Source organism: Tachysurus vachellii, chromosome 6 (assembly GCF_030014155.1).
Source record: "Tachysurus vachellii isolate PV-2020 chromosome 6, HZAU_Pvac_v1, whole genome shotgun sequence".
In the NCBI taxonomy this organism is placed as follows: Eukaryota; Metazoa; Chordata; class Actinopteri; order Siluriformes; family Bagridae; genus Tachysurus; species Tachysurus vachellii.
This window is the reverse complement of record NC_083465.1, coordinates 239,306-251,805: the sequence shown is the minus strand read 5'-3', so window position 1 is coordinate 251,805 and position 12,500 is coordinate 239,306. Positions and strand designations below refer to the sequence as shown.

Sequence of the window (12,500 nt, the reverse complement as noted above, 5' to 3'; positions counted from 1 at the left end):
TCCTCACTTCTCCTTAAATTTACTAGAATTATTTATAATGGGTCTGAACAATTAAATTGTTTATCACAATATCACCACCATCATCACCACCAACACCATCACCACCAGCACAACCATCATCATCACCACCATCACCAACATGATCATCATCACCTCATCATCATCACCAACACAATCATCACCAAAACCAACACCACCACCATCATCATCATCATCCGATTCAACCAGTTATTCAGGCATGTTTCTGTACCCGAGTTAGATTGAATTAGAGTGTATTTAATTGTGTGTGTGTGTGTGTGTGTGTTTGTGTTTGTGTGTGTCTGTAATCTGATCTCTGACCTAATGAAAGGTCAAGGGTTGAGGTTCAGATTGTTATCTCTGGGTCTGGTTACTCACACACACACACACACACACACACACACACACACACACACACACACACACACACACACACGGCACAGGGAGTAAGTGTGTGATGGTACGAGGTGCTCTGGGGAGCAACACAAGTGAATGTGATCCCTAACCCGTATCACACACTTAACAAACAGCAACAGCAGGAAGGTGTGTGTGTGTGTGTGTGTGTGTGTGTGTGTGTGTGTGTGTGTGTGTGTGTGTGTGTGTGTCTCACCTGATGTCATGTGGCAGTCCTGATTGTTCTAAACTGTACTGAATCACAGCTAATTTGCATAAAGTCTTCAGGTTTGGACCTAAAATGAAAAATATTTCAATTAGACTCAGGATCGATGAGTTTAAATCCAGCAAGTAAAAAACTGTAAGGTTTCATTTCATGTCTTTATTTCCACACACACCCACATACACCACACATACCCCCCCCCCACACACATACCCCACACATACCCCCCCCCACACCCACATACCCCACACATACCCCACACACACCCACATACCCCCCCACACACACACATACCCCACACATACCCCCCACACACCCACATACCCCCCCACACACCCACATACCCCCCCCCACACCCACATACCCCCCCACACACACCCACATACCCCACACACACATAGCCCCCCCACACACCCAAATACCCCCCCCCACACACCCACATACCCCCACACACACCCACATACCCCACACATACACCCCCCCCCCCCCCCCCACACAATCACACCTAAGCAGCTGTACAGAAATCCAGATGAGTGAGTCAGTGGTGATGATGGTGAAGAAAAACCTGATATACAGTTATGGAGTTTTTCCTCTGTGGTGTAAAACTTAATGAATTTCCTGCTTGTGAAAACTGAACAACGTGATTAAAATGTGTAAAACCTGATAGTCGAGCTGGAGCTTCTGTGCAGCTCAACTTTTAGACCAAAATTACAACACATTAAAATGATTTTTTCCCCAATGATCAGAATATTGTGTATATGACTGAAGTCATAAAGATGTTTCCTTACAATGTTAGAGATTGTGTGAGTAAAGACAGTGTACAGGAAGTTCACTAGTCTGTAGTGCACACTTACAGAAGTCAAGGATGTAGAGATCAGAGTGATCCATCAGGTTAAACTCATCACCCATCCCCTGCTCCGCACACGGGCTGCAAAAACACAGAGAACACAATAAACACACACACACACACACACACACACACACACACACACACACACACACACACACACTGTCTACTGTCCAGTCTCAGGACGACTCGACTCTGAAGTATCACCTGAGCCGAATGTGTGTTTGCAAATGATTCCTGACTCTCCAAGTGTTTAAAGCAGAAATCAGCAGGTTAGTGTTAGTGATGTGAAGTTGAGGTGAGGACAGAATCACAGACGACCACACAGGAAGTGCAGAGACAGCAATCTGGACATTTCCTGTCACTCTGTAACTCTCTCTCTCTCTCTCTCTCTCTCTCTGTCAGTTTCTCTCTGGTTATAAGGCCTTACGCTCCTAATCTTTCCTAAATAAACATGCGAGTGTGTAAAGAGGTTAAGAGTGGCCAAGAGCACGAGTGTGAGAGTGTGTTTCCCCAAGGGACAGCTGGGGAACTCATTACACACACACACACACACACACACACACACACACAGGTTCTAAAAGTCTTTAAAAAAACATCATCAGCACTGAGATGGAAGAGATGAAGAGACACTGTGTGTTAAAATGTTAAAGGTGAGTGAAGAAAAATAAACACAGAGTTAGTGGACTGTGGTGTTGTATTGTAGTGTGTTTAATAAAATCATTCCTACATTATTCCACACAACTGTCCCACCTCTGGGTTCCTGACAACTGAGGCTGGATCAAACCTGGAGCTCCAGCACTCTCCCACTACACTGACCTCCACCACACACTCCTCTGTTAAACTCCTGAAGCACAAAGTCACCTGAGATGGAGATCAGTCTGTTGACAGGGAGTCTGAACTGAACCTCTGGTGCTTCAGCATGAAGCTATATGAAGCTGATGGTAACAACAGAGGAATCCAACAAGTAACTGAGACGCGGCTGAGATGTACAGAAACTGTTCTAGAAGCAGCATTCGGCACCTCGATAACTCCCAGTCTGCTTTAGCTCTGAAACCAGCGATGTGCTGAAACACTGCAGAGAGACATCAGGGTTCAGGAGCAGAGGAATAAACTGAGGGACGTGTTCCAGGCTGTGTGGTGACACCAACATGTTACAGAAAAGTCTCCCAACAAACACCATCAACATTTCACCTGTTTTACTGTCTCTAACCTGCTCTTTAATCCAGCGTCCCTGTGAAGGAGCTGTTACTATGGAAACTGTAACGTATTAAAATGTACACACCTGAAGAATTCAGACACTCCGTGGTGCAGGAGTCAGACATCACAATAAAAAATGTCTCTCTCACACACACACACACACACACACACACACTATCTGAGTGTGGATAAGCAGATCAATGTGGATTAGAGTGATAACGCTTATCAGGACCAGTAGCGCAGAGTTACCAACTGATCTTACTCACACACTCACACACACACACACACACACACACACACACACACACATACACACACACACACATACACACACATACACACACACACATACACACACTCAGGGCTGTAAAAAAGACCGTTAGATGTGAAATGGGGCGAGGAGTCAAGCGTGGCCGACCAGGAGTGTAGTGGGGGTTTGGGGGGTTATGAGTCTCCCACTGGGCAGCAAGTCGTCTGTGTTACACGACCCACAGTGTATCAGTGAGAGACTGTCCTCTGTGTGTGTGTGTGTGTGTGTGTGTGTGTGTGATAATTTGCTACATTATTATTAAAATGGACAGAATTAAACAAACACAAAGCGATATCCTGATTAATATTAATATGAATAAACCTTGTGATATAACATGTTAGTCAGCCTTTCATTGTCAGGCCATTAACAGATTTTACCCTCACTGATCTGATCTGATCTGATCTAATCTAATCTCACCACCAGCTGCTGCAGACGACCCACATGCCCATGTCCTTCACCACATTTCATCCTATTCTTCTTTTTTCTTTCTAGAGAAAACCGTCACAATATCACATGATCCACGTCTCTGTTGACTTTGATGAATAAGTGTGACTTGGGAATCAGGTACGGATGTGTGTTGTAGGGGCGAGAAGAGAACCGTATAACTACTGAATTAAAGAAAACACAGCTCTGTGTATATATATGAGTGTGTGTGTGTGTGTGTGTATGTGTGTGTTGTTATTACTGTGTGAAACTCTTCCTCTTCCTTACAGGAAATCATCATCATGCAGTATAACTTCCTGAGGAAGAGCTTATCATCTCCGTCCAGATGGACATCACACACACACATACACACACACACAAACATACACACAAACACAGACACACACACATACACACACACAAACAAACAGACACACACACACACACACACACACACAAACACACACATACACACACGCACAAACAGACACAAACACACACGCATAGACACACACACACGCACACAAACAGACACACACATGCACACACACAGACACACACACGCACACAGACACACGCACAGACACACACACGCACAAACACACATGCACGTGCACACACTCACACAGTGATTTAGTGCACTGTAGTGTGCCATAATTTAGCACAATACTGATATGAGGTTCAGTTCCACTGTATTTGTATTTACTGTCTCAAAGCAGCTTTATAAGAATATAAAGAGACAGAATAAATGTGAAAATGTTTCAAATGAAAGTTTATATTTATTTCTCATATTATATGCTCAAATCAAAAGTCTCACTGTGTGTGTGTGTGTGTGTGTGTGTGTGTGTGTCACACCTTTAGAATAAATGAACCCTTTGTGTAGAGACTATTGTATAATGCTGAGTCTCAGTGAGTCTCAGTGAGTCTCAGTGAGTCTCAGTGAGTCTCACATACACTGTGTGCACTTTAACAGTAATGAGAATGTTGGAGAAAGTCAGTTCAATTCTGTGTGTACGTTAAGAGGAGACTTCTGACTCTTTATCCCTCGCTCGTGTAGCTTTATGTAGCATCAGTATCCTGGAGGATTGTTGTGTCATTTTCACTGTTTACTCTATTAATGGTCCAAATGACTTGTGTGTGATTAGTTATAAAATATTTTACTCTCTGGTCATTTATTGTACTGACTCAATAATGCAGAAATAATTAAATAAATATGTATTTCTAAGTGTGTGTGTGTGTGTGTGTGTGTGTGTGTGTGTGTGTGTGTGTGTGTGTGTGTGTGTGTGACATGCTCAGAGTGTCGTGTTTCCCTGTGTGGGTGATGTGCTGTTGTGCTCATAAATTGAGGAGAATTTCACGCCTCTCTGCAGCTCAGCAGGTCTGTTTACACACACACACACACACACACACACACACACACACACACACACACACACACACACACACACACACTAATCTGAATCCCAGACACTCACTCTAACAGTACACACATCTCAAAGTGTGTGTGTTATTATTAGCATTATGTTACGGTGACGTATTACACTGAACAATAGACTCTAAGCATCTAATAACACAGGAGTAAATGTGTAATGGACTTCATTATCATTACACTTACATCTTATTCTCTGTTTTATTCAACACAAGTGTGTGTGTGTGTGTGTGTGTGTGTGTGTGTGTGTGGCGACAATGAATGTAAACACTCAACAGTTTAACCATCACAGTTCCTCTCTCTCTCTGTCTCTCTCTCTCTCTCACACACACACACACACAAACGCACACACACACACACGCACACACACACGCACACACACACGCACACACACGCACACACACGCGCACACACACGCGCACACACACGCGCACACACACGCGCACACACACGCGCACACACACACACACCTAACACTTCCTCAGAGTATAACTGAGAATTTATGGAGCTGTACAGCACCCTGAACTAAAGGTGACAATGTTCTCACTCTTGCGTGCGCACACACTCACACACACACTCACACACACACTCACACACACACTCACATACACACTCACATACACACACTTTATGGTGTGTCACTAAGCCCATCCATTATCACCCACAGATTACTGCTTTAGGTAAATATCATAAATGAAAGTGTGTGTGTCTGTGTGTGTGTGTGTCTGTTCAGTATCACACTGCACTGTCTCAGAAAAACACAATTAAATGCTATAAATCCCCAAGTCATTTCCTAAACACACACACACCCCCAAACTGATGACTCAGTCACATTTACACACAAACAAACACACTCATAATGAGAATAAACACACACTCACACCTCATTAACTCAGCAAAAAAAGTCATAACATTGTGTGACTGTGCTATAAACACCGTGTGTGTACGCATGATGTGATTAAGCAGTGTTACTGAAAGGGTTTTATTTCTCACAGCAATTTACCTTCAATTCTCATTTGTATTTATTAATGAATTACACATCATACTGAACTGACTAAACACTTGTATAAACACTTGTATAAACACTTGTATAAACACTTGTATAAACACTTGTCCCCTCAGCAGTCTTTTTATTCTCCCTTACACTTAATAAGACAAAGAAAATCTCAGCTTGTCAAGTTACTGAGAATCCACAAAGAAGTGTAAACTGTGTGTCCTGAAGATGTGGAGTGCACTCATGCTGAACACGGCACTAACACTAGACACGGCACTCACGCTGGACACGGCACTCGCACTGGACACGGCACTCGCACTGGACACGGCACTCGCACTGGACACGGCACTCGCACTGGACACGGCACTCGCACTGAACACGGCACTCGCACTGAACACGGCACTCGCACTGAACACGACACTCTTTTCACACAGGTTACACAATCATCTCCTAACATCATTATTTTTATCCATGAATGTGGAGGGTGTACAGTACATGTCTCTGTACATTTCTCTGTACATGTCTCTGTACATGTCTCTGTACATGTCTCTGTACATGTCTCTTTACATGTCTCTTTACATGTCTCTTTACATGTCTCTGTACATGTCTCTGTACATGTCTCTGTACATGTCTCTGTACGTGTCTCTGTACGTGTCTCTGTACGTGTCTCTGTACGTGTCTCTGTACATGTCTCTGTACGTGTCTCTGTACGTGTCTCTTTACATGTCTCTGTACATGTCTCTGTACGTGTCTCTGTACATGTCTCTGTACGTCTCTGTGAATGAGCTGCTGCTAGACGAACAATAACACACCAAAGTGAGATCATACACATATAATATAAACCTGAACTACACTCAGAGCTTTTATAGAGAATTAATTCAGACCTTCTGACCAATCAGAGTCCAGAACTTTGTTGTAAAATTCTAAACTAAATCATGATGTAGATTCTCAGTTCTGTCCCTCAGACTGTTTCTGTTCAGTTATGAAATAAAAGATTTTATCTTTAGAGTTTATCAAATGCAGAACACACACACACACACACACACACACACACACACACCTTTACTAAGTGACAGCACAGGAATGTTTTGTAATAGTGACAGTGGTGTGATGTACTGAACATGTTAAACGTATCAAGTCAATATCATCACTAGACAACATTATAGGATAATTCTTCAGAATACTACATAGTGTGTGTGTGTGAGAGAGACAGTCTGTGTGTGTATGTGTGTGTCAGAGAGAGAGAGAGGAAGTGTGTGTGTGTGTGTGTGTGTGTGAGAGAGAGAGTGTGTGTATGCAGGAAGTGATGGCTGAGGGAGGATTTCCTGTGTTCTGATCCACACAGTGGAAAAAACCATTAAAGCCACCATTAACTATGTTTCACACCCTGTTCTGTCCTTAATCCTAATGATCCACACACACACACACACACACACACACACACACACACAGCATTCACCCCCATCCCCCTTGATCTTATTGCTGTGTTATAAGAGTTTGAATCTATCAGAAGTTTATTTTTATTCATGCTCCTCTTTAAAGAGAGACTACAGAAATAAAATGTTTGATTTATCTGTAGACTCTAAACACTGCTCAGTCTTTAAGTATTCACCCCTTAGCGGGAATCTCATAGGTTTCCCCTCATCTGACGAGGGAAAATCCACCTCAGATTAAGACGGGGTAAAGTCTGGGGTGATCAGTGATGATGAATAATGTGTGCTGAAGAGTGTGAGGATGATGATGAATGAAGAAGAGAAGACGAAATAGTGTGTGTACCTCGTCCCTCCAAAGAGGATGATTCGATCACCCACAATACAACAGCACTGCCGTCTGCGGGGACATGGGAACTTCCCCTTTGGCTCCACCTTCTTCCAGCAGAATGTCTCTACACACACACACACACACACACTCAAGTATGATTATTTACTTTTATGACATAAAGCCAGGCTCTAAAATCAGGAGAAAGGAACACGGTGTATAAACTAGAGTTTATTTTAAAGAAATATTTAGAAGATTCTGTAACAAACTGGGGGTCACGGTGTCTTAGTGGTTATCACGTTCGCCTCACACCTCCAGGGTTGGGGGTTCGATTCCCACCTCCACCTTGTGTGTGTGGAGTTTGCATGTTCTCCCCGTGCCTCGGGGGTTTCCTCCGGGTACTCCGGTTTCCTCCCCCGGTCCAAAGACATGCATGGTAGGTTGATTGGTATCTCTGGAAAATTGTCCGTAGTGTGTGATTGCGTGAGTGAATGAGAGTGTGTGTGTGTGTGTGTGTGTGTGTGTGTGTGTGTGCCCTGTGATGGGTTGGCACTCCGTCCAGGGTGTATCCTGCCTTGATGCCCAATGACGCCCGAGGTAGTTCGGATAAGTGGTAGAAAATGAATGAATGAGGGGGCCAAGACTTTTTCACACCACTGTATGTGCTAAAACCTTCTGTGTTTATGACCTTCTTTTGCACACTGTTCTGTACAACATGCAGAATGTACACTGGGTGGCGCTATTTCGTGTATTTGTCCTGTAGTGTTTTGTATTGTTTGTTTGCACCAGATTGAATACGATGCACATTATGTGTTCTATGTAACACCAGAGTCCTGGACAAACGTCACTGGGTACTTTGTCAACTATTTATGGTTACAGATAAAATAGATAACAGATAAAATACAGATACTTTAGGGAACAACAGGAAGTACAACTTAGTGTAAATAAAACAGCAGCCCGAATTTTAACGTAATATTGTGCATCCTTTTGTATTTAATACATCGTGTAATAACACTGCCATCTAGTGTACAATTCCTAATACACACACTTTACACTTACAGTATTATCCAGTATGGGTGTGTAGTGTATGAGTGTAGTGTGTGTGTAGTGTGTGTTTGTGTAGTATGAGTGTAGTGTGTGTGTGTTTGTGTAGTGTGTGTGTTTGTGTAGTATGAGTGTAGTGTGTGTGTTTGTGTAGTGTATGTGTTTGTGTAGTATGAGTGTAGTGTGTGTGTGTTTGTGTAGTGTGAGTGTATGTATGTGTGTTTATTTGTGTAGTATGAGTGCAGTGTGTGTGTGTTTGTGTAGTGTATGTGTTTGTGTAGTATGAGTGTAGTGTGTGTGTGTTTGTGTAGTGTGTGTGTTTGTGTAGTATGAGTGTAGTGTGTGTGTGTTTGTGTAGTGTATGTGTTTGTGTAGTATGAGTGTAGTGTGTGTGTGTTTGTGTAGTGTGTGTGTTTGTGTAGTATGTGTGTTTGTGTAGTATGAGTGTAGTGTGTGATTGTGTAGTATGTGTGTGTTTGTGTAGTGTGTGTGTTTGTGTAGTATGAGTGTATGTGTGTTTGTGTAGTGTGTGTTTGTGTAGTATGAGTGCAGTGTGTGTGTGTTTGTGTAGTATGAGTGTAGTGTGTGTGTGTTTGTGTAGTGTGAGTGTATGTATGTGTGTTTATTTGTGTAGTATGAGTGTAGTGTGTGTGTGTTTGTGTAGTGTGAGTGTATGTATGTGTGTTTATTTGTGTAGTATGAGTGTAGTGTGTGTGTGTGTTTGTGTAGTGTGAGTGTATGTATGTGTGTTTATTTGTGTAGTATGAGTGCAGTGTGTGTGTGTTTGTGTAGTGTGAGTGTATGTATGTGTGTTTATTTGTGTAGTATGAGTGTAGTGTGTGTGTGTTTGTGTAGTGTGAGTGTATGTATGTGTGTAGTATGAGTGTAGTGTGTGTGTGTTTGTGTAGTGTGAGTGTATGTATGTGTGTTTATTTGTGTAGTATGAGTGTAGTGTGTGTGTGTTTGTGTAGTGTGAGTGTATGTATGTGTGTAGTATGAGTGTAGTGTGTGTGTGTTTGTGTAGTGTGAGTGTATGTATGTGTGTTTATTTGTGTAGTATGAGTGTAGTGTGTGTGTGTTTGTGTAGTGTGAGTGTATGTATGTGTGTTTATTTGTGTAGTATGAGTGTAGTGTGTGTGTGTTTGTGTAGTGTGAGTGTATGTATGTGTGTTTATTTGTGTAGTATGAGTGTAGTGTGTGTGTGTTTGTGTAGTGTGAGTGTATGTATGTGTGTTTATTTGTGTAGTATGAGTGCAGTGTGTGTGTGTTTGTGTAGTGTGAGTGTATGTATGTGTGTTTATTTGTGTAGTATGAGTGTAGTGTGTGTGTGTTTGTGTAGTGTGAGTGTATGTATGTGTGTAGTATGAGTGTAGTGTGTGTGTGTTTGTGTAGTGTGAGTGTATGTATGTGTGTTTATTTGTGTAGTATGAGTGTAGTGTGTGTGTGTTTGTGTAGTGTGAGTGTATGTATGTGTGTAGTATGAGTGTAGTGTGTGTGTGTTTGTGTAGTGTGAGTGTATGTATGTGTGTTTATTTGTGTAGTATGAGTGCAGTGTGTGTGTGTTTGTGTAGTGTGAGTGTATGTATGTGTGTTTATTTGTGTAGTATGAGTGTAGTGTGTGTGTGTTTGTGTAGTGTGAGTGTATGTGTGTTTATTTGTGTAGTATGAGTGTAGTGTGTGTGTGTTTGTGTAGTGTGAGTGTATGTATGTGTGTTTATTTGTGTAGTATGAGTGTAGTGTGTGTGTGTTTGTGTAGTGTGAGTGTATGTATGTGTGTTTATTTGTGTAGTATGAGTGTAGTGTGTGTGTGTTTGTGTAGTGTGAGTGTATGTATGTGTGTTTATTTGTGTAGTATGAGTGTAGTGTGTGTGTGTTTGTGTAGTGTGAGTGTATGTATGTGTGTTTATTTGTGTAGTATGAGTGTAGTGTGTGTGTGTTTGTGTAGTGTGAGTGTATGTATGTGTGTAGTATGAGTGTAGTGTGTGTGTGTTTGTGTAGTGTGAGTGTATGTATGTGTGTAGTATGAGTGTAGTGTGTGTGTGTTTGTGTAGTGTGAGTGTATGTATGTGTGTTTATTTGTGTAGTATGAGTGTAGTGTGTGTGTGTTTGTGTAGTGTGAGTGTATGTATGTGTGTAGTATGAGTGTAGTGTGTGTGTGTTTGTGTAGTGTGAGTGTATGTATGTGTGTTTATTTGTGTAGTATGAGTGTAGTGTGTGTGTGTTTGTGTAGTGTGAGTGTATGTATGTGTGTTTATTTGTGTAGTATGAGTGTAGTGTGTGTGTGTTTGTGTAGTGTGAGTGTATGTATGTGTGTTTATTTGTGTAGTATGAGTGTAGTGTGTGTGTGTTTGTGTAGTGTGAGTGTATGTTTGTGTTTTTATTTGTGTAGTATGAGTGCAGTGTGTGTGTGTTTGTGTAGTGTGAGTGTATGTATGTGTGTTTATTTGTGTAGTATGAGTGTAGTGTGTGTGTGTTTGTGTAGTGTGAGTGTATGTATGTGTGTAGTATGAGTGTAGTGTGTGTGTGTTTGTGTAGTGTGAGTGTATGTATGTGTGTTTATTTGTGTAGTATGAGTGTAGTGTGTGTGTGTTTGTGTAGTGTGAGTGTATGTATGTGTGTAGTATGAGTGTAGTGTGTGTGTTTGTGTAGTGTGAGTGTATGTATGTGTGTTTATTTGTGTAGTATGAGTGTAGTGTGTGTGTGTTTGTGTAGTGTGAGTGTATGTGTGTTTATTTGTGTAGTATGAGTGTAGTGTGTGTGTGTTTGTGTAGTGTGAGTGTATGTATGTGTGTTTATTTGTGTAGTATGAGTGTAGTGTGTGTGTGTTTGTGTAGTGTGAGTGTATGTATGTGTGTTTATTTGTGTAGTATGAGTGTAGTGTGTGTGTGTTTGTGTAGTGTGAGTGTATGTATGTGTGTTTATTTGTGTAGTATGAGTGTAGTGTGTGTGTGTTTGTGTAGTGTGAGTGTATGTATGTGTGTTTATTTGTGTAGTATGAGTGTAGTGTGTGTGTGTTTGTGTAGTGTGAGTGTATGTATGTGTGTTTATTTGTGTAGTATGAGTGTAGTGTGTGTGTGTTTGTGTAGTGTGAGTGTATGTATGTGTGTTTATTTGTGTAGTATGAGTGTAGTGTGTGTGTGTTTGTGTAGTATGTGTGTGTTTGTGTAGTGTGTGTGTTTGTGTAGTATGAGTGTATGTGTGTGTTTATTTGTGTAGTATGAGTGTAGTGTGTGTGTGTTTGTGTAGTGTGAGTGTATGTATGTGTGTTTATTTGTGTAGTGTGTGTGTGTCTCTCACCTGGGTTAAATTTCCACAGATCATTAAAGTGTCGGTCCAGTCGAGCGTTGTAGCCTCCAAATATATACAACTCTCTGTTATATGAAACTAAAAGACAGATGAGGAAAATAAAGCTGTAATTAGGGTGTAATTAAGGTCTAATTAAGGTGTAATCAGGGTGTAATTAAGGTCTAATTAAGGTGTAATCAGGGTGTAATTAAGGTCTAATTAAGGTGTAATCAGGGTGTAATTAAGGTGTAATTAGGGTGTAATTAAGGTCTAATTAAGGTGTAATCAGGGTGTAATTAAGGTCTAATTAAGGTGTAATCAGGGTGTAATTAAGGTGTAATTAGGGTGTAATTAAGGTCTAATTAAGGTGTAATCAGGGTGTAATTAAGGTGTAATCAGGGTGTAATTAAGGTCTAATTAAGGTGTAATCAGGGTGTAATTAAGGTGTAATCAGGGTGTAATTAAGGTGTAATTAGGGGGTAATTAAGGTGTAATTAGGGTGTAATTAGGGTGTAATTAGGGTGTAATTAGGGGGTAATCAGGGGGTAATTTGGGTGTAATTAGGGTGTAATTAGG

General features: G+C 41.4%; 1 protein-coding gene across 2 annotated transcripts in view; it reads right to left on the bottom strand.

The window, feature by feature from the left end:
• klhdc3 (kelch domain containing 3) overlaps nt 1–12,500 on the bottom strand; it is an 18,287-nt gene that overhangs the window by 985 nt on the left and 4,802 nt on the right. For both annotated transcript variants that reach the window (XM_060871561.1, XM_060871560.1), the window contains exons 7-10: nt 11,937–12,023; nt 7,614–7,722; nt 1,489–1,562; nt 629–707 (exon numbers count right to left, since the gene is read on the bottom strand). In XM_060871561.1, coding sequence (XP_060727544.1) covers nt 629–707; nt 1,489–1,562; nt 7,614–7,722; nt 11,937–12,023 — 349 coding nt within the window. The remainder of the gene's footprint in view (nt 1–628; nt 708–1,488; nt 1,563–7,613; nt 7,723–11,936; nt 12,024–12,500) is intronic.